Genomic DNA, 23,630 nt, shown 5'->3' on the forward strand with positions numbered 1-23,630 from the left:
CTATAACTGAACAGGTTAGTACTATCAGAATTTGTCTCCCTAACACATCTATTCACAATTACATGCCCATTACCAACTGATTAGTGTCAAAATTCTTATTATGCAGAGTCTGTTAATTAATCTAATTGCATTAAGAATCACAATACATTAGACTGAAATTTCCAACTGCAGTGTAGAATTTAATTCTCTACTGGACTATCACAGGGACTTCCTTAATAGCCACCTGAAGCTGCTGTAAGAATAAATATAAGCCTACATAAGCCTATATGAGACAATAACTGAGTGCTTTATCATTGTGTCAGTTTGTCACTTTAGCCATTCACCTGTCATTTCTTATATAGATTTCAGGTAAACATTCATATAATGGCTGAAACACATTTTGGTGATATATACCACATATCTAGACACAGGCCAATGAGGCTAAGTAATGAAATGGCTGACCCTGAATATCTGCCCTACTTCCTGGCAGGGTTGGAATGCCCTTGATAGAACTCAATTATATTCAGGTCAAAAAATAGTGGCTTTTCCTTCAACTTCATATCAACTTATAAATCTATTTTTAGTTAACTACACAACACCTCACTTCTTGCTTTTTGACCTCTGGATTATTGTAATGGATTGGATCATGTATACTGTCCAGATTTTACAATAGCTGCTGTCAATTTATGTCTGATAGGAATAAAATGAACTAAATATTGACCGTACACCAACTGTGCTTGTTATGACTACAGATAGGAGTGATCTAATTCAATACTCTCAACTGAGTAACCCTAATCAATGCAACAAATTCTCCCTCCTGTGAATGACAAAAGGACAAAATACAGTACCCCCTCGCTTTATGGTCCTTCAATATAACACAGTGCCTGTTATAATGCAGGTATGGTGTTGAAGTCCACTGTTTTATTTAGCAATAAAATTAAACTATCATGTACTTATAAGGCTGCAGTCTCACTAAAAGGCAGCATACTCTATGGATCCCATGGACAGCATTATAATGACTGAGTACTGTATCAATAATAATGTAAATCAAACAATTCTGCAAATTATCAAGCAACCAGGCCCACTGACTTGGATTTTATCCATTTGCTGGAGTTTCAATAAAAGGTGGTAGCTGGCAATTTGTTTGCCATATAATCTGTACACCAATCTGCACCTAGAATTCTAGAATTTCAAAAAGTTCTATCTCAAAGGTTAACAATACAATCAACTCCATCGCAGACAATTCATCCAACTAAGATTGGCATGTTCCTCCATTCACTAACAATTCATCTAAGCAAAGAAGCATTACTGAAAACATTTAACACAATTAAATTCATGTCAAAGAGAATCATAAATGTTTAGACTCTTTCTTTTCATGTACAAATGATGATGATCATGGGTGGATATCGCATCCTAATAACTAAATAAGGAAGGCACACACTTGCCTTTCAGCTAAGTAAAAAAAATATTCAACTAGTAGTAATCAATGATTACATAGATCGCGTCTACTTTCACCAGTCTCGAGTAACCATTGTAAACATACACTTGCAGATAAAAAAAATCAGACTAAACTAATTTCTAGATTTTGACCAAATTTCTTTGCAGACAGAAGGACTAGTAATTAAAAAATTTACTAATTCTCTAAATTATGAGACCCATTTCTAACATAAGATTTTTCTGGCCATCTTGTATGTTTACAGTTGAACTTTTAATAATTTTGAATTTGAAATTTAAACTTTTAACTGGCACAGTATAACCAGTATTGTGCTGCCATATTATGGAAGCACCTACCTACTTACTGTGACAGGGCATAAAATATATTAGTAAAAAAAGAACAAATTATTATCTATTAAACCAAAGCTTATGTAATAATTTCATTAACAACAGATTTGTGCTATTATATGAAAATGTTTTATAATCATTCTTCTAAAGATCTGCTGGAAAAAAGAACGTCCCATTCTCTACCCCTTAAAGCTATATTTTACTGGGTGAATGTCACAGGCTTTTAGTAACCTTGAAGTGACAGTCAACAGTGAACAGTAGTTCATGCATCAATAATTACTTGATTAACTACCACAGGTGAGGCAACATATAAAAAGCATGCAGCATTCAGTCCACTCTCCAAATTCCTATACTCATTTATATGTACAATACAGATAACCTGCCAGGGTAATATATCATTATGTACAATATTCATTATGTACAATATATAGTCAATGAAAAAGGTCAGTAAGTTATTTGCTTGATTTTTGCAGAATATTATGGCACTGTAATTGCAATTATGTCTAGTATGTATCCTTTATTACTAGGATCGTTTAATACATAGAATTACCTTTATAGTGTTTAGTTTACATGTGTATTTGAGAAATGAGCCTCAGTATTATGTAGAGAATTATGTAGATTGTTAGCTTGCGATCCGAATTAATTTTTTCATTCACTATTCTGTTACTTTCTAGTAACCTAGTGCATTTATTCATGTGATATGTTTCATTTTGCACATGCCTGACATATGAATTTGGAAAATGATTGATGTGTGTAAGATTAGTTGATATGGATGCATCGATATTTCAATACTTGTGTACTTTGTATGAATTGTAATGTAAAGAAATGCATCTGATTGTTGTGATATTGTTTAGTATAATGGGACTAGCAATATGTACTGAAGTGATGCAATTTATTTAAGTATGAGAAGTAATTGTTACCATGCTTTTATTATGATGTTGCTTTACCGTACAAGAATGTATGAGTATTTCGATGTGAATGAATGTGTGAACAAAGAAATTTAATAGCCGTTATCTGATGATATGCTGGGTGTAGTGTGAGATGAGAGGGCTTTGGAAAATATTGTACCATCCTTGTGTTTTCACAGAAGCTTTTTGGGGGGACAGAACTTTCCGTTCGGTGAGTACCAAGTCTCTAAGAGGGGAGACAGAAGTAAGACTAGGAGAGCAGTCAGTTGACAAGTCTAGTTGGTAGAGAGTCGAGGAAAAGGAGTAAGTGGAGAAGGAGGAGTAGTATCAAGGAGTCAATGGAGAGAAGGAATTTGGAGAAAGTCGGGAGGAAAAGGAGAAGGAAGTGGAGGAACAGGAGAGAAGAATACACAGGTGAGTAGAATACAAGGACAGGTGAAAAGCTATCTCACACTACAAATGAAATGATGCAATAGACTATCACAGGGTCGAGAAGAAGATGAGTACTTGGGAAATATTAATCATTTGACTATTGAACAGTCATTAAATTGTTATTAGTAGAATTTCACTTTTTTGTATATTCAATCATTTAACCATTGGCATTAAAGACTGGGGGCACGGAGCTTTATATCTATCTTTCACTAATTTAACTTCCATCCAAAACTGAGCCTGGGTGGGACTTCTATAACAATTAAATAAATATTGGAAGCACCCCACCCCACCCCTACCACAGTGATGGCATAACAATCCTGACATGCCACATTTACCAATCACTGTCATCTCACCTCTGTCCATGTGGATTCCTGTCTTGGGCTCAGCCAATGTGGCTATGTGAGAAAGCTTGCCATTAGTGTCTCATGGGTCAGTTGTTTTTCCTCTACAAGCTATTCCAGCAGCCATGTATAGCCTATTGTGCACTGACAAATGTCGTTAAACCCTGAACAACCCATGGCAAACAAAAGCTAAAAATTATTCAAAGAGTTTCATAAATTTAATACTATATCATTACCCATCTGAAATTATGTTTATCACAGTTTTTATTTTTGTGGAAAGAGTTGAGAGAGAATGAAAAATAAGAGTTTATTTTGGCTCTGATGCTGCACCTTTCAATTTTTGCACATAAAAACACTAGTCCAAGGTATGCAATGAATCAATGCGCAATTTGATAACCAGTAACATTCAAAAGTAGACGTTTTATAAAATAAATTATTATTCAACAAACAGCAACAAAACTTGGTGGTTTTATCAACATGCTTTTAAATGGCAGCAAGTATAAGGTGAATCATCCCATTTTAGTTACAGTTCTAGATTACAACTTATACAACAATTAACAAACTCATAGCAAATTCATGTACTATAAGGAACTGACCATTGGGGAGGTAATTTTCTCTTGAGCTTATATATTTCCTTTCATCTCAAGATAATAATTTTTTTTCTTCAAATAATGTAACAGATTTAGTATTGTGTTATTTTGCTATAAATCAGAGTAAGATATTTGTCCACCTATTGACAGAAATGTGTCAGGACCCTGCCCTAGAACATAAATGTGGTATACAATGGTGCGAATAACATAATGTTTAAAAATACCATGGTATACCACAGTATAAAATTTTTCATGGTACCCACCTCTAATGAATTATATCTACAAAGAACTGTAAAGTCTATCACTTTCAAACATCTAGATTCTTAAAGTACTACCAGTATCTGTAAACATTACTGAAAATATCTGTTCAGAAATTTAAGAAAATTCAGTTTGCCAGGGCTAAAATTAGCCTTTAGTAATATTTTAGCACAAACAAAAATATGCTGGTATTCTAAGTGAACATTTCTCGTTTTTTTCTATTTTCAACATGGCCATGTGGCCCTTTCACAGTCCTCTGGTTTGAATAAATTAAAATTAAGCAGATGATCCATTTTCCACTATTCTGGTATCAATTTAGCCACCAAAATGCCAGCATATTGCCTGTACGTTTTGATGAGTGCCATTTAATACTAACAGCTGCAGATCCAAAGAGCCAGTTGAATTTTCCAAAGTCATGAGGGCCAGTTCATTTTCCATGTGAGCTGGGGTTAAAAGAAAAAAGCTGAATTGTGGAATTGGCAATAGGTAGAATGGAAAAAAAATGTGAACTAGAGTCCACATTCTACCTGTCACTGATTCCACACACACACACACACACACACAAATCAAAATAACTGTAAAAAATAACACCAAAATGCACATAAGATCAAAGCATCTGAATGCAGCCATAATACAAAAGTTTGAGTAAATCTACATGACACAATCTGACACAACAATCAGAGTATATCATTCTGAATGAAGACATGATACATAAATGCACTGATGGTCAAGCATCTGAACAAAGCCATGATACAACAATTGGCTGTTCTACTGTGAATGGCACTAACAAACTTCAAGTCATTTATTTATATCCTACGGTTAGCTGTTCCTGCCCTTCAAATACTTGGTTTTACCATATAATTGCTGCACGTATGGATAAATGTATCCAAGAAAAAAAAGAATCGTAGTCCTGTTAACCGAACACAGCTGCGATGCGATAAATGAAAGCAACCAAACACAACTTCAGGAAGAAAGCAACCACAAGTACATGATGTTGATGTCATAGCTGCCAGTGACGCTAATCCAATCATTGCAATGATGATTCAAGAAGAACTTAACATTCTACCCAAACCATCAGTGCTCTCAAGGTTAATCATGACAAATCCCAGATGAACTTAACATTCTGCCTAAACCATTCCTATCCTCAAAGCCCGATATATGTAATGATATCTGTCACAAAGGTGATGCAGTGTCACCAACAGCTAAGAAATCAAGAAAAATTAAGGTCTATGGTTGGATTGGTTGTGAAATTTTCAAAGATGGTATCACATGTGTGTAAGGGTAAAGAAACATTATGTCAGTTACAATTACAATACATGCAAATAACATTATCAACATTCAGTTTTAACTTAAAAATGTAATAAAACTTAAAAACTATAATTATTACATTTGCAATTATAACACTTTAGTCTCATTGCATAAAGGTTTTTTTGTTTTATTAAAAACAATTATTTTGAAAAAAATTTCATTCCGCATTTTTGGATTCCACATTTTACCCATGATTCTGCATTTGATTCTGTGTGTTTTTTTCTTTTACACATTCTACCTGTTGCTGTTTCCATGATTCCACTTTTTACCCATACCCATGAGCCAGCCCTGCTGGCAATTGGAAAGGTCTGTTTGATGTTGACCCCTGCTATCTGATAACACTGCAGCATATGTTTCCAGATGTTTTTATTTACTACTGACTACTTTATAACAATTTTGTTCAACCTACTGCAATAATTTTAATTACACAAGGTTTTAATTTGTGATTTAGTTTTATTATGTAATTTTATCAAGTTAATGTATGTAAAAGATATTTTTTTTCGATTTTATTAATGTCTAAACTTGTTTAATCATGAATATCCTTCAAAGTCATAAAAAGAATAATAAAACTAAGAAGACAATGAAGAAAAAAAGATGACAAGAAAAGATGGGAAAACGTTTTATTTATTCCATTATGCCAATATTGATGAATGGTGTGAGAACCATGCCTTCCAGGTTAGTTTCCTTCTGGGCATATTAGAGCATGTGGCCTACAAGTTATATCAGGGAGACAGGATAACCTTGATAGTTGCTATGGGTTTAATATAAATGGTGGAGGAAGAAACAGGGAATACCCCTGGGAAGAACCAATGACCCATGGGAAACTACTCAGAAAACCACATTGGCAACCTAGTTGGTAGAGCAATGGACACCAAATCTCCTAATGCTAGGAATGAAAGTTTGACACCTGCACAGGCAAGTCTGGGTCAGGCTGCCTATGTGTGTCTTTGGGAAAGGCACTTGGCTCCGATTTCCCTGGCTTGATACAGCTAACAATGTGTTAAAAATCTGTTATAACCAACATAAAAAATAAGTCCACTTTTTACCATGGATTGTCAAGATACATTTGCAAGCATCTTGAATGTAATGGTAGTTATGAAAGATGTTAAATAGTGAAAAGGCAGGTGATCATTTCATTATTTTATATGTGAAGACTTGTACCGAGAAAGACCCAAGTGGACATTTGCCCAAAAGTGCCTATGCCTTCAAAACTGACCAAGCCCCAAATCTTAATCACTGTACAGGAAGAAAATAAAAAAGGCAATTTTCCTTAGCTGATCCTCTGCACACTGTGTGTGCATGATGTCTGTGTGTCAATATTTTTATATGCAAAGAATCAACCTATAATAAATCCCAATTTATTTTGAACTAAACTGACAATATAAAACTAACGATATCTAGAAAGTGTAAATAAATGAAGATGCAATATAAATATAAAAACACGTCTTATTTTGAGCCAGTAAAAATAACATGGTTCCCAAATACATCGAGGCCGTATATATTCCATCACCAAATCAAATGAGTTCTTGTCACTGATTGGGAGCAAAACATATTTGTAATTTATAAATATACTGATTAATATGTACTTTCAAGTATTTCTTCGTTTCAAGGATTTATGATCATTTTATCTTTCAAATACCATGAATTAAAGTGAATATTCTGTTTTTAAAAAAATACGCATTTTTACATAATAAACAGCAACTACACATGGGTAGATAAATGTATCACACTGCACATGATACATCAGTCTTGTGACATTGCCACCATGGCAAACATGACCTTCAAGCTAGGAACCTGATTATCGGACAAGATATAGTCTAGTCATGGTGTATAAATATCTCCTGTAGTTAAAAAATCAGATATGGAAACAAATAACCTAAAGGTCACAATTTTACATATTCCACTGAATGACCTTGACATTTGTCAATGCAAAATCTACTCCTGACATACATGACAGTCCCAATCTGGATAGTCTGTATCAAATATGTATCTATGTAACTGCTGCAGCAAATGCAGGTATGCACAAATACTTTTTCATTAGAGACGTCATAATGTTTTACCATACATCATATACTAAGCTTTAAAAAGATAGGGAAAAGTTTAACAACATAAAACAATATAGCAACACTGGTCAATATCAAATTAATTCTGAAAGGAAATTAATTAAATCACCATGTTCAAAGTTCAACATGAAAAGATCTTTTCTGAGCAATTAAAAACAATTTTTGACACTGCTTTAAAATATTAAAGTTATCCCTCTTTAATATGAGTACCAAAGGGGAATATATCTTGCTGCAATGAAAGATACATATAATTTATGCAAATAAGGGGAATTTTTTTATCAAAATATCTACATTGGTGTGATCATTACAACCCAGAAACAGAAACAGGTTTTACTGTAGTTTTCTGTGACCTTGACCTCTGAGCTAAGGAAAACAGCACAACGTCTAGTTATGATGTATATCACAATCAAGTTTCATCAAAATCTTTCAAAGGCCTGCAAAGTTATGGGCCAGGCATGTAAAACTAACTGACAAATGGGTGGCTTGACAGAGATAAAAAGGCAAAAAGATAGATGGATATTTCTAAAACATAACATACCTATCAAGAGTGGCATATAAAAATAACAAAAAGTTTATTAGAAACCAAGTAGTCTAGGAAATATTTATATTTATACATTCTGACCTATTTATTAAAAAGAAAGCATAAACCTGATAATTCAAGGTTGGAATGACTATTTACCCTCCATACTTGCTTTTAAGTCCAGTCAAACTACAAACTACAATGATCCTGATCTGCCATAGCATAACAATTTTTTAACCTGATAAGGGTCTATGTTGTTTGTTCTACTGATTACTCCTAACAAACTGCACAGACTCAGATCTATCAACATAATATGTGCTGGCAGATCTGGGTCTGTGCAGTTTGTCTTGTCTTAAAAACAAGTGTATATGGTATAACCATATGGTATATGGTATATTTTAAAAACAAATTTATGCTTATGAAACCCTAAGGCATGAAAATGGTATTCCCATGGAACTATGTTTGCATAATTTACAACAACAACCTGATTTGCAATTCAAATAATAGGAATAACACATGTGAGATCTTCTAAATTTAAGCAAACATATCATTTGGCTTTCAAAGGCACAAAACACCTTTTATTGCTGTCATAAAATTAGGAACAAAAACTGCTTTTCTTCTCTCCTTCGTTGCATAAGGCAGATTGTTGCACCTAGTCTAGAGTGGAAAAGTCAATACCGTGGAAGTCAGTTAGCTGACTGTGAATCAATCAATCCAAATTACACAAAATCTCTTCCTCTCCTCTCTCTCTTCTCTTTGTTCTCTCTCTGTTTCTCTGTATATACTAAATAATATTAATAATAATATTATTACCATAAATATATGTGAATCAATCTGTGACATTACAGAACTATCTACCTTAAGGCCACTATAATATATAATATATAGCAGACTTTAAGATAGTTTTATAACATCACACATAAACCCAAAGGCACAAAAATGCATACATGAATAAACACAACTACTATCCTAGACTCAATCAACAAGTCTACAAGTTTGAACTTCCAAGATGAAAAATTTCACTAAGGTTAGGAAAAATAAAAACATTCATTTTAAACTTATGAAACATACAGTGTGCATGTGAAATGGTTTTTTTCTTTTGGTAGCTTGACATGAAACATCAACCACTACAATCCATACTTTCAAAGCAGCATATTCATACAATAAATGTGTGGTTTAATTCTACATAAATTGACATTTCCTCTTCAAAATATCTATAATGATTAATTTTTCAATAGGCTGACATGTAATTTAAACCCAGTGGTATTTCCTTGAATATTAAATCAATCTTAAATTTATATTTTCTTGCCACAGTGCAGAATTATGTAATTCCACAGTGACTATATCTATAAAAGCACTACTGTTTAATGGCAGGCTTTAGTCTTAAAGTTTACTTTATGAGATAGATGACAGGAGTCTACAGTAAAATTTACTTAATTGGGCACTTCTGTGACCAGAACACATGGTCATTTAAAGTACAAAATCATAAAGATCATGTAGGCATTCTGCACTGATCATATCCTTTACAGGTGTCTTATTTTTTGTAAATTTGAAACATATACCTTTTAATGGCAATATTTCACCATATTTCACTCCTCATGGATATTCCTTGGAAGCTCATTACACAAATGCCCCCAAAAGTACATACAACAAAATGAATGTTAAAGTACATCAGCATTTTAAGACAAGGCCAACCAAGAGGTGTGATTCAGTGTAAATCAGATTGAGTGTCATGCCCTATGATGTCGCAATTAAAGCATCATATAATGGAAAAATTTCAAAACTAATCCCTGCACTGGTTATGATTAGACTCTATGTCTACCTTTTTCTTGACCCAATTCGGTAGCAATCAATAATCAAGAACTTTTGTAAAGATATTTTGTGTCAACAACTAAGGTGTTCCTTACTCAACAATCAGGAGTGAACAGACATTAGTAAAAGTACTTTAGTGTTAAATATAAGAACAACAATTAATATTTCATGTAAGATCAGTAATGGCACCTGCATGACTATACTGATGTATACTTTACCAGAGATAACAGGCCACCATCTTATGTACCAATCACTACTGAAGGTATCCTATGATTCAATATGATAGTACTCTATAGGCCAGTACCACTTTGTCTCCATTCTTGTTAAAAAAAATTTTATTGAATGCAAAGAAATCCAAGTACCAAAAGGAACCTCTATTAAACTTGCTTGACATGTGCACCAAAACTGGTTCAAAGATCATGAAAGATTTGTAAGTTATGCTCCACAAAAGAAAATGTTCATGTGCAAGCAGGCAGATCAACATGGTGATTGCTACATCCCAAATATTACTTACTGTACTTGGGGATAAAACCACAATATTTTACAAACCTGCTTTAATAGCCCCTATACCAGCAGTGGTATATGTACATTTTCAATGCTTTCACTAACCATGGTTAACAAATGGCAAATGCTTTAATGAGATATATTTGATTGTTTTAACAATCTGTTATTTCCATCATAGTAAATTATTATGTAGTCCCATCAATAAGCATACTTGTAAGTGAAACAAGAGAACATTCTGCTCTATATGCATTGCTCCACTAAAATGATAATTAGTGTGGGACTTATTCCAAGTGTGTGATATTAGTATCAATAGGAATGATGTTGGAGTTTTGCTCCTGAAACAAAAGTGTGAATAATAAATGTATGGATAGAAAACTAATCAGTAAAAATGTAATTTTAAAGTATTTAATTTGTAGAAATCATAACAGCAAAAAACATCATATCTACACCACTAGTCTAAAGTACGTACAAAATGCCACATAGATATCTTGAACAGTTTTGGAGTTTTGCCCTGGAAATGATAGCGTGGATAATGGATTCACAAACAAAAACAGAAAATTTGACAAAAATGCATTACAAATATTGAAATTTGTGAGGGGGCAAATTTCTGTCGATCTATGTAAAGCACATTAGTTTGGGCCAGAGAATAATTAATTAGCTTTATGGGAACAGGCACTTGTTAAATCGCTATTCTGCAGTGATTCCAAATGTCTGGTAGGTAGTGGTAGAGATTTTTAAATTAAGCATTCGTTTCCTTAACTAATGGATGGACTATTTGGGACACGGCTAACTTTGATTTCATAGTGGAAATGTCAAAACTGAAAATTTCCAGAAACCATTAGTCGAAAACCTGGAAGGTCAAGTTGACCCCAATTCTGGCGCCTAGATAAAAGGTGGTAAATATATTTCATCCTGATTGGTTATGCTAAATAGGGGCGCGTTTCCTACACAAAATTTCCTAGCTGTAAATAATCCCCCCATCGAAAAATCTAATTAGTCTAAGCTTTGCTGCAAGAGTAAAGGTACAGGGAACTCCATGAGTCAATTTGGAAGAAATTCTCTCTTAAAACATTTGTCCAAGGGACCAGATGTCGGGAAGGTCGATGAAGACAATTTTGGCAGTATAAACGAACAATGCTTCAAAGCATAAAAGGGGAACATAGCTCTTCAGATGTATTCCCAGATGCATCCTCAGATGTAACTATGTACTGACGTATATACATGCTTACAAAAGGCGAAAGGACAGAGAACAGCTACAGTGAAACTGGAGTGAACCAGAGATAGCAGGTTATGCAATTGTACGAGGCAACGACTTCAATTGTTCACTCGATCGTATGATGAACTAATTCTATCAGTCAAACAGATCGGCTACTTTTATAAAGACAATTGTGTTTTGAAATTTGGTGAAAGATTTATTCCAACAGAAGTGTATCTTCCTAATGTATTGTATTATCACCATTGTTTATATAATTGATTAAGTTTTAATTTCTATGTACGGGTGCTCGAGTCATTCTGTTCTATATATCTGTGCAGATCTCTATTTATGCTACCTACAAGTTTACTTGATCTGGGCAATAACACCAAGGCCGAACATCTCTTAGATAACGAGAACCGAATAAAGCGGGCACCTTGAAAGAAGGTACAATCTGCCAATCAACCCTCACCCTTTACAAAGAGAGGAGGCATTTACAAAATTGATAAACTGAGAACAGCAAAAGACATCTCTGGATCACTTGTCAAACTTGCACACCAAGCTTCATAGTTTCAAAATGATATACTAAAACATTTGAACGTATCCTGCAAAAATGAAAATGTTTAAGACAGATGGGGGTGTGTGTGTGTGTATGATTTTGATTTTTAATGTAGCTTTAACAATTTTTCAGTCACATCACTACAATGTCTGCAGTGTGGCAGTTTATAGCGATGTCTAGCACTGGGGCATCGTGCTGCAGACATGTAGCATGATGTCCCACCCACTCACATTATCCTGACACAAGACCGACCAGTCCTAACACTAACCTCTTAATGCTGAATGCCAAGCGAGGCAGCTGTTAGTACCATTTTTATGTTTTTGGTATGACTCGACCAGGGTTCGAACCCACGACCTCCTGCATCCAAGGCAGATGCTCTAACTACTAGGCCACCGGAGCAGTGTTACAGACAGTTGGACATAATGAGAGCTAGATCCCCTGTCTTACATATCAAGAATATAAAAACATGATTAGTAACACTAATATGGGTTCAAAACATGTGGCCAGTCTACAGACAATAATCAGCAAAGTTACACTGTACAAGAAATGGTTAGCAACCACTATTTAGCACATCAAAGTAAGCAATAAAAAGATTTCAAGCAGATCAAATTTTTGGAAACCTCTGACCAACTGTTGCAATCATTTAAGATCAACAATCACTACAGAATAATCCACTGCTCCCGTGAGTTATATTATCATTATTGGTACATTGATTTTTTTAAATCATGCACAGTTTAGTATTCATCCACCCCCTAAACAATGACTCGAGGGTCAGAACTCTAATCCACAAAATTTATGATGTGGTCTTCTGCTATGTTGGCATACACGTGTACAAAGCATGGTCAAAGAATATTTGAAAATGCAAGTACAACTTGTTTTACATTTAACCTTTGAACCCACTCCTTCCAAATGACTTCAGTGGACATTATCAATAAAAAATCTCTTCTTGCAAATATTTTCTATGCTTGCCCGATATCATCTTCTAAGTTTGATTACCACAAATCTCCACTTGTTAGACCAGAAAGAGTTATTTATTTATTACATACTTCAAAATGAAAAACTGAAATGTATCTGTGGGAGAAATTTGCCATCTCCAAAGGCCCCAACCACATAAAAGTTGATTTCAAGTATTATCTTAATTCAAAAACAGGCTTGCCACATCAATCATGAAAACTGTCAGTGATTGAACTTACATGAAACTGTTTCTATTTGATATTCTGTGTCACTTTCAAACTCTCTGAGAACCAATGTAAACCTTTTAGAAAAAAACCTCTTAATTAAATATAATACTAAAATCTTTCAAATATCAGTCGATCATCACACTCATATTTATATCTATAAAAGATGGAGAAACTGGGGATAAGATCAGTGCTGATTTCAAACTGAACTGAGTGCAGTATCTGTTACCAACTAAATGGACCACAGAACGAATTTCTGAATGCAGTAATAAACAAAAAAGAAAGAGCCAAAATCCTAACAGATAAACTCACAATAATTACAATTTTTTGTTTACAGATGTTGCATGCTGAAGTGTTAAATATGACCTCTCTGTGATGTTTGACCAAACAGAAACCCCCATCCCACCCCAATAATATTCGATGTAACAAATCCATTAAAGGATGTACAAATGAAAACGAAAATTTCTTCATATCCTCTATGTACATACATAAAGATAAAGGATTTTACAATGTTCCTGATGCTAAAGCATGCTGTTGTCAACTGTTAATCATCTTTTGTGAAGCCATTCCCAAGTCAAATATGATAACAAGTTATTAAATATTTTCTTGAAACTTTGGACAAAACAAGAACAAGCTCCCTATTTAACTGTTGATACAAGTCACCCAGTGTTGAAAGTTTCTGTTACTTCATTAATGGAAGACAAGACTGTTTCTTTCAACCAACTCCAACACTTTTCCCCCAAAAATAAAGAGTCTATTTTCTGCCAATTAAAAGAAAAAAAACATTACCTTATTATTCTTCTGGTGCTATAAAATATTCTTTTATCACAATCAGTCCAAATAAAGGTGGTATTATGATTGTTCACAGCACAGTAATCCAATACAAACTGTAGTGCTAAATAAATCCACTTCATTGCTTATCCTATTTAAATTACAATAATCCCTTTACCTGTCAAACCAGTAGCAAGATACAAATTTTCAAAGGACTGACCAGGAAGAAAAACAGAACAATCAATAGGACAATCATACAGAGCAAATCAAATTCCAAAAACAGAAAATCTGGACATTTTTAAAGTTACCACTTACCTATAGAGGGCACTGTTGAACTCATTTCATTTACATGCAACTGTTGCTCTGCTTTCATGTTACTGTCTGCTGGGAATACTTGGGGGAGTGGTCTGTGGTCCACCGTAACTTGGGCACGTGGCTCTGGAACCACTTGACCTTGCGTGTCTGGCACTGGATATGGGTCTTTGCTGTCATCTTCAATAACTGTTGGCCGATTTCCTTCATCAATTTGCAACTTTCTTTCTTCATCAGCATGTGTATTTTCCCCCTCACCATCACTCATGGTAGGAAAATTTCCCTCCATCCTTTCAATTGACATAACTTTCACATGGTTATTCCGCCATTTCATGACCAACTCTTCTGGAAAAGAGAAAAATCAATAAATTTTGAAAGCTGAACTGGCACCTACAAGAACTTAAAAAGATGTAAAGTGCAGAATATGCAGGAAATACTGTTAAGACTTCAAATTCCAACAAATAATGAATATTTCATGCCATTATGCTCCTGATATCACCTTAAGTATGGGCACAGGTATGCTCAAATCAACTGCAAAGTAACTAGTAGGCCAAAATTTACAGCTAACAAGGAAGTAAACCAGTTCACTGAAAATATTCTAATTAATTTATGGTCAGTATCAAGGGCGTTTCATCAAAACTACTTTCAGAAACTGAAATTCTCAGTGGTTGATCAAGCAGGAAGAAATCTGTCATACTTTGTTTTAGTCCTAGGTTAATGCTAATGTGGAAAAAAAAAAAAAATTATAAAAAAAGAGGTTAGTGGTTTGAATAAGACTGACAGGAGTACTTTAAGCTGTGTAATTAGTATTCTTATATTTCTAGGAAGGAGCTCATTACCTTAAAGTTTAATTTATTCAAAACTTCAGCAAACATTTTGAAGCTTATGACTGCTGTTATTTAGGATATACTACCCTAGTATGAATAATTTGCAAATACATGTACTTGACTTCAAAAGAAAGAATAATTTCCATTCTCGAGTCATGTATATGATATGCAACTACATGTACAAATTCTCCTATTAATTAACTAAATATAATAGGTATCATAATAAATGTAAATTATTTTATCTTTTTCTTTTTCTACTTACCATAATTGTCTATGATAAGGGCAATACTAAGCTCATTTCATACATTTTTGGCACATTTTCACTTAAGGAAAACTTTTTCTATTTTTTAATGATTAGCCAACCCCTTTTTTTCCAACAATATAGAGTTAATCCACACACACTTCAAGCCTTTCTGCTCAGTAGTGAAGAAGTACTCTGTTTACAAAGTAAAATCTTGGCTACTGACATCAGCTGTTGGATACAGAATTAGCCTTTAAATCTAACGGTACAATCAAAATGTAAACACAAGTACTACAGATGGTACTTAATTTACTTGCCACCAATTTGTTATGGGTATAGTGACCTTGACACAAACTTTTGAATCCTGAAGTCATCAGGCAACACTGTGTCATCAAAAGCAGCCTCTCTGCAAAGTTTAGCAAGGAATAATGAGTTGAACTCAAGTTAATAATATTTCCCTTATAAGATCACAGTGACCTTAGGCTTGAACTTTACAATGTAAAATTAATCAACCTGTTTCCTGGTATTATCAAACGTTGTTGTTGTTGTTGTAGGGTTTAATGCCATTTTTCAGCACATGATAGGCTATACATGGCAGCCAGTATTAACGTTGGAGGAAGAACCCGGGAAAACTCCAGAAAGAACCACTGACCCACGAGAAGCTACTGGCATGCTTTCTCACATACCCACATTGGCTGAATCGGAGACTCAAACTCACGCAGACAGAGGTGAGATGGCAGTGATCCATAACGGAAAGTGCTTTCGACCACTCGGCAGTATTATCAAAAGCAATAAATCAATAATGTTTTTAAGGTATGTTATGTTAATGTAAAAGTGGAAGTTACTGTGTGGAAAACAATTGATTTTCCTTGATTTATGACTACCTGACCAATTTACATTTGAACCCTACAAATCAATAGACTTCTTAATCTCTTCTAAGGCAACCCATCTGCAAACCTTGGCAAAGGTATATGAAGTAGAATGCATGTTATTGCACATAAATGTTTTCAATTAGTTGCTCAAATTGACCTTTGACCAAATTGACCTTTGACCTTGTAATTACCAAGTCATTCACATTCTTTGTATCTGATTGGGAAATTCACTATAATGACAGATAAAGGCACCTGAAGCAGAACTCATTATTACACAGAAACCAATGATTTTTATCAGTTACATTGACATTGAACTTTCATCTGTTGACCCCAAAATCAACAGCAGCTGTTGTCTTCTAAAGAGAAACACACCTACACAGTCTGGTAAATGTATGCCAAGCAGAAGTCAAGCTATCATAAAGAAACAACATTGCTAACAGATGGCTGGCTGAATGGACATGATGAACAACATATACTCCCAGTACTGGCCGAGTGGTCTAAAGCGCTCTCCACCACAAGTCACTGCCATCTCACCTCTTTCTGTGTGGGTTCAAGTCTTGGGCTCAGCCAATGTTGATATGTGAGAAAGCTTGCCGGTAGCTTCTTGTGGGTCGGTGGTTCTTTCCAGGGTTTTCCCTGGTTCTTCCTCCACCATTAATACTGGCTGCCATGTATAGCCTATCTTGTGCTGAAAATATGGCGTTAAACCCTATAACAACAACAACACTCCCAGTACTGCTAGCTGCATGAAAAGTAAAGTGCAGGCCAGAGAACACTGTTACCATATTGACTTGAAAATCTGGGTAACAGTTTTGTTTTTGATACTGTAATTTACTTCTGAACTGCTGAGGTTCTTTTCATACTATCCTAGTACAGTCTCTTCTCATTATACTATTTATTAATCTATTGTCACATTTCTGTTCCAACCTCAAAAATGTCAGCAAAACCTATCTGCCAGATAAATTAATTTAATTTTGAACCAGAGCTAGGTCCATAGCAAAACATATCAATTCCCACAATGTTTCCTGCATTACTGAATTACTTTTGTTCAAACCTTGGGGTCAGAGCTAGGTCCATAACTAGACATATCAATTCCCACAATGTTTCCTGCATAATGAATTACTTTTGTTCAACCCTTGGGGTACAGTGACCCAAGGGTCATAACCCAAACTCCATTAACTATATTAGTGTCCTCCTGCAATGACTGCATACATAAAGTGTAATGAAAAATATGTTACATGTAGATGTCACTGACAAATCTGTACAACTGATCCATGACCAAATCTATCAGAAGAGGTGGCCAATAATATATCAACCAGGTTTCATCAATCTCCACCAGTGATTAAGGGTATCGCACAATTTTCATGCTTGATGCTTAAGTTTGAGGATAAAAATATGCAATAAATCATTCCATTCAAAACAGTGTAAAGAAGCAAGTTGGACTAACCAGGCAAGAGTTTATCACTTAATCTGTACTGTTTGCTAACAATGTAGTGTGCTCCTGAGGAAAACCACATTAGTTGTCATGTAGTCCTCTGAAAATGAACTGGCCAGTGTTACACTTATTAATAAAGTGCTGATTTTAAATCAAAATTAGTAGTCCCTTACCCCCCCCCCCCCCATCCTGCTGGATGAGGTCTCCCAACATATAGTAGTAGTTTAAAATCAAAGCCATTATCCTTCAACAGAAGAAACTCTTATACCCCAATAGTCAACTATTATACCCCAATAGTCAACTATTATACCCCAATAGTCAACTGTTATACCCCAATAGTCAACTATTATTTTACACCACATGTTTAGCCAAGTGTTCAAGAGAGGATGATTTCTACTGCACTGGCTCCATGTGCCACTTGTCCAAACATCCAACATTCAAATAGTCCAGTTTCTTATATTTGGAGAAATGCAGATACAGATGGTCATGATTCTATGTATGCTACAGCAGTCCAACTCATCCATCAACTTTTCTCATATAAAGGATGAACTAATGTTATGATCATATACCACCCGAGCAAATCTTGGACTTGTTCAAAAAACAAATTCTGCACATGTTCTTCAAGCATTTTATATTTTTTACCATTATATTTTATTTTATATACATTTTACATAATTTTAATATCTTTACTTTTTGTATTGGATTTGCAATACTTCATGTTTACATTTACTAGTATCTGGAGGAGATTATCATCCCAAGTTTTCTGAGCAATTCTTCATTTTACATTTTTAAAACTTTACGTTTAATGTAAACATTACTGTGCTGAGATGCTGTTAAATGTACATACCCATCTACCAACCTACATGAATCTTTGTGTCTGTAAAATGTATTTAATGTCCTTAAATGTTTTATTTTGCCAAAAAATTAAAACTATGACAGCTAATACAACAAAATACTCAATAGTAACTGGGCAGGTCAAAACTGAATACTGTATATACTCACTCAAAAGCTGGGTCTAACTGCAAACAAATTAGACCAGAAAATCAGGGTAATGTATTTGGTTTGACCAATTGCTCCAGCACATTATACAAATGACACTCTGATTCTATGTAGCTTGGTGTTGGACTCAACTTATAAACAAGTAAATATATTAATTCAATCTCTGTCTTTTCACATTTTACTTGTCTGTCTTCTATAAGGATACAAAAATGTACAAAAGCATACAGTGTATATCCTAATTGTCCATATGTACTCTAATTTTTTAATATATCAACAACACATAAATATCATAATCATTTTTGTCCTTCAATTTTTTTTATAGAGAACTTCTGTATTCTGATTAAAACTGTGAAAAAATGTGGCTAAGAATCAAAAGAACATTATGACTAGTGTCTTTCAGCCAAAAATTATGTGTATACCTAAAAGAAACATAATAACAAAGGTACTGTTTCTCACCAAAGATTTTTCTGGGCCTGTTTTGGTACCAAATTTTGACTCCTTTCCCAATGCCAAAAATAGTAAAAAAATTTGCCCAAGTTGAATGCAAAATATTCCTAATCAGAATATCTAAATGCATCTACATCCTTAAAATATTTTCTAATAAATAATTATGTGTGCTAACACTGGAGTTACACAGCACAATACAGATCATCTAGATGCTGATTATCCACACTGATCATGATGGATCATATAGATTATCTGGACAAGTGATTCTCCAAATAAAATCATTGTCATTGATGGGTCCAGATAAGCTAAGTTTTGCTATATTTTTTCTTTTAAGAATACGAAGTCTAAATTCCATTGGTTGTCAGATGTTTCCAGAATAAGACATACACTCTATAATAACCTCTTTAACTGTTAATTGATCAACAACGTTTTAATAAAATGCAATACTCCTTAGTAAAGTTATGCTGCAGAAAGCAAAGTTAGGAAGATGAGCCAAAAAGGGCCAAAACTCTTTTAATTAGAATGTGGAATTATAAGTTGCTACATTTGTACAGGAAAATATTAATGAGTTTTCTGCAAAATATTGCAAGACCTTGTGGAGTGCAGTATTCTGCAGAAAAAACAACTTCATATTTTCCCATACAAATGCAGTAACCTTTTTATATGCTCATTTTGTTTAAATCTAAGGCTTAATTAACAATAAAGGACATTACAAGAAACAATCTAACTGAAGTTATGGTTTATTCCAAAATAAATTCACAACTGTAGATTCAACCTGATTAAACTCAGATCTCTGCTGTCATCTGTGAAGATCTGACAACGACCGCTTGAAAGTCATGTTCTGGTGACCTTTGAATTAGCCAATGGAAAGGTACCTTTCAAAAATCTGAAAGTGAATCAAATTGTTCGCTACACATTCATGCTTGTCATACACACTGCTCAGTCTCTTAATGCAAAGATATCAGACTTCATCTAACTGGTTGATAAAATTAGTGATTATGGTAATAACAGGATACCAGAACAAGACCCCTAAACGGTCACTGTCAGATCTTCATGGAGATCTGATCTGAATCAGATTGCCATAGATTCATCAATACACAATAACAGTATTCATGCATACATAGCTCTGCCTAGCAACTTTTTAACTTACTCATGCACTTTACGTAAGTTTAAAAAAGAATTATCATTTTGGTCTACTTAAAATCAAACTTTTTAGTCATATTGTGAATGAACGTGCATGGATTTTATTTTTATGTTGATCCAACTAAATTCTGCTTTTGTTATTATTAGGGGCTGGATGTTTTGGTCAATTTAGGGATATAAGTTAAATTAATTACAGCTGGAAATGTAAAATACTCGAAGTTCCAATACAACTTACCTTTGTATCAGGTTTTGCAAGAAATATCTGTCACATTTGAAGAACTATCTAAGAATATACAATCTGAGGAAATTCAAGATGCATAAATTTAAGTATACTTATTAACTTTCTTATTATCAACTAAAGAAAACATGCTTATGCCCTGTCACTTGCATCTCGCTGTTGGAGGGACCCCAGCTATGAACTGTATCTTACCGTGTGTCATCTATCGCTAGCCTAACAAGGTATCAAAATAGTTACACAGGGAAAAGTGAAAAGCAGCTGTTGTGTGAAACTCCATTTACCCAGCAGAAATAATACTTTTTCGTCATCTTGGATTATTGGCTATGGGGCTCTTAGTTTCCTACCAAAACCATCACTTGCATTTTTTTCTCTCTATTATTTTGATAGACTTGTAAATGGTATGTATCTGATAAATATGTGATAGTCATTGGCCTCAATATGCTTTTCTGTGCTATATTTTTTTAGAGAGAGCACTCATCATAGTCTTAACCATTCTATTTGCAAAAAGATGAATATTCTCCTAAACTGCTGTTTCAATGATCAGAACGTTATTTTCAATTACTGCATCTCTCACATTTGTTGCTGACATTGCGAATATCATGTTCATTTGTTTTCTTCTTTGAAAATTTTGTTTCTGAGTGAGTGAACTTGTTCACATCATTAACTTTATCATCTATACTTTCAAACGGACGAAACAGCTGCTTTAGTTCATCCATGAACAAATTTAATCAACCAAAACCTAAAACATCTACTATACGAGTGTATATGGTTTGTTTACAAAGTAGTTCCCAGTACACTATACTATCTTTAGGCACACATGTCTTTCACATGCATGCAATATGAGGGTGTTCAATACCATAAAATACTGCATGATTCTGACAAGGTAAATTTAATGGAGACAAAAAAAATGAGCATATGATAATGCTTGATATTAAACTCATCAAAGGTTTCAGCAAAATAAAACTGCATGCCAAATCTGGCTGAAATGGAACAAAGGCTTAATATATTATGCAGTTGAAACCAAAGTCAGAAAAAAAGGGAACCAGAGGGCTATAACTCTTCTAAACCATGCTAGGATCTGCCACAGCATTATGAGCCAATAGATCAGGATCTGTTCAATTTGCAGCTGAACTCATCTTATTAGTGAGTATATACAGTTATTGTAAAAAAAGCATTAATGCTATCCAGAATGGAGCTGACAAGACCAAAGTCATAAAAGGCAAACATAGGTCTATGAGGCAGTAGACGCACAAATTTGAATTTGAATATGTTAGTGGTTCCTGAACTTTGCTGGTTACATGGCTCTGTTGTTGTGGAGACTTAAAAGTGATGAAAAAATAAAGACAGCTTTGTCAAAATAGGACCTGAAAAACAAAACCATCAACTCATTAAGCCCCAGAGCTGCCTTTAGGCATGTTGAGGTTGTATCCTACTTCCAAGCTCTGTAGCATCAAGGTGATTCAAGATACATCAAAGTGTGTGATATTACAGACAAGTAGACAGATGTAGCTCTACAATGATATCAAATAATCTGAACTTTCTACTCACAGTACAAAATACAAAGAGAAACACATAATTTTTTAGACCCATTTTCTTTTATACCACAAATTTGCCAGTTGTTGTAACCAGATTTTATGTCTGTAGTTTTTACTTTTTGGCCTGAAATCTAAGGCAGACCAGTCTGAACTGCACATGGACAGGTGAACCATTGCCAAAAATGGATAACTTTGAGATCTGGGGTAAAAAGTGGACAGGACACAATAAGAATGGTCCAATAAGCTAAAAAAAACCTCAAAAAATAAAGAACTCTAAATTTTACCCTTCTTCGAGCAAAATAGCCAATAAAAAATAACATTTCTAACTAAACTTGGCATCGAGCTAAACAAAAATCTCTTGGAAGCAGATAAATCTGGACAGATTCAGAACTAACCTCCAAAATTTGTTTTTTACACCACAAATTTCAGATCAAACAAAAATCTCTGGAACTGAATGAGTTAATGGGTGAATTTTGGTGACCCCACCAAATTTTAATATTCCTTATGTATCGGATCATTTGTACATCAATATTGCAGATAAATTACAAAAAATAGCCATTCCTTGACAATTTGGAAAAAATTCCAAAAACTTTTAATTTATTAAGCCCTAGTGCCGCCTTTAGGCGTGATGAGGCTGTACCCTATTAGTACAAGTAAAAAGATGTAGCTCTACAATGATACTAAATAATCTGAACTTTCTACTTATATTACAAAATACAGAGGGAAACAATGTAACTTTTAGAACTTGGTTTTTATGCACAAAAATTTCACCACCTGTCGGACCCAGATTTTGTCTTTGCATTTTAGATTTATTTGGTCTAAATCTAAGGCAGACTAGTATGAACTAAACACATACAGGCAAACCTTTGAAAAAAGTAGGATAACTTTGAGATCTGGGTTAAAAAGTAGCCAGGACACAAAAATGATGGGTCCAATGAACAAAAAAAAAAAAGGGAGAAAGAAAAAAATGCAACTTTTACCATTTTGTACAAGCCCAAGCAAAACAGAATAAAAAACTGCCACTAAAAAAACAATGTTTCTAACACAACTAGGCATCCAGCTAAACAAAAATCTCTTGGAAGCAGATGTATTTGGATGTATTCAGAATTAACATTCAAAATGCATTTCCTACCCCCATTTCAGTTGAAAATGACAAAAATCTCAGGGGGCTGAAGAGTTACAAGGCACGTCTAATTGTAACATGGACTTAACCTTACCAAATGGCATCCAATTGTATGCAAGGGTTTCATAGCTATGCTTATTACACTTATGAACAGATGGTGGACAGACAGACTGACAAAGATCAATGGACAAGATAATTACTGTTTAACAATTATCTTAATGCAGAGCCAAAATCTTTCTGCTAGACTGTTACATGTACTAT

At 34.2% G+C, this 23,630-nt stretch overlaps 1 protein-coding gene across 5 annotated transcripts in view; it reads right to left on the bottom strand.

The window, feature by feature from the left end:
* Positions 1-23,630, bottom strand: part of LOC149802874 (nuclear receptor subfamily 1 group D member 2-like) — a 179,130-nt gene that overhangs the window by 118,907 nt on the left and 36,593 nt on the right. For 4 of the 5 annotated variants that reach the window (XM_089952321.1, XM_089952323.1, XM_089952325.1 and 1 more), the window contains one exon: positions 14,513-14,854. In XM_089952321.1, coding sequence (XP_089808447.1) covers positions 14,513-14,854 — 342 coding nt within the window. The remainder of the gene's footprint in view (positions 1-14,512; positions 14,855-23,630) is intronic. The other variant, XM_089952322.1, reaches the window with a different exon arrangement.

The sequence above is a fragment of the Sinohyriopsis cumingii genome, chromosome 3 (genome assembly GCF_028554795.1).
Source record: "Sinohyriopsis cumingii isolate HCF-2022 chromosome 3, ASM2855479v2, whole genome shotgun sequence".
Taxonomy (NCBI): Eukaryota; Metazoa; Mollusca; class Bivalvia; order Unionida; family Unionidae; genus Sinohyriopsis; species Sinohyriopsis cumingii.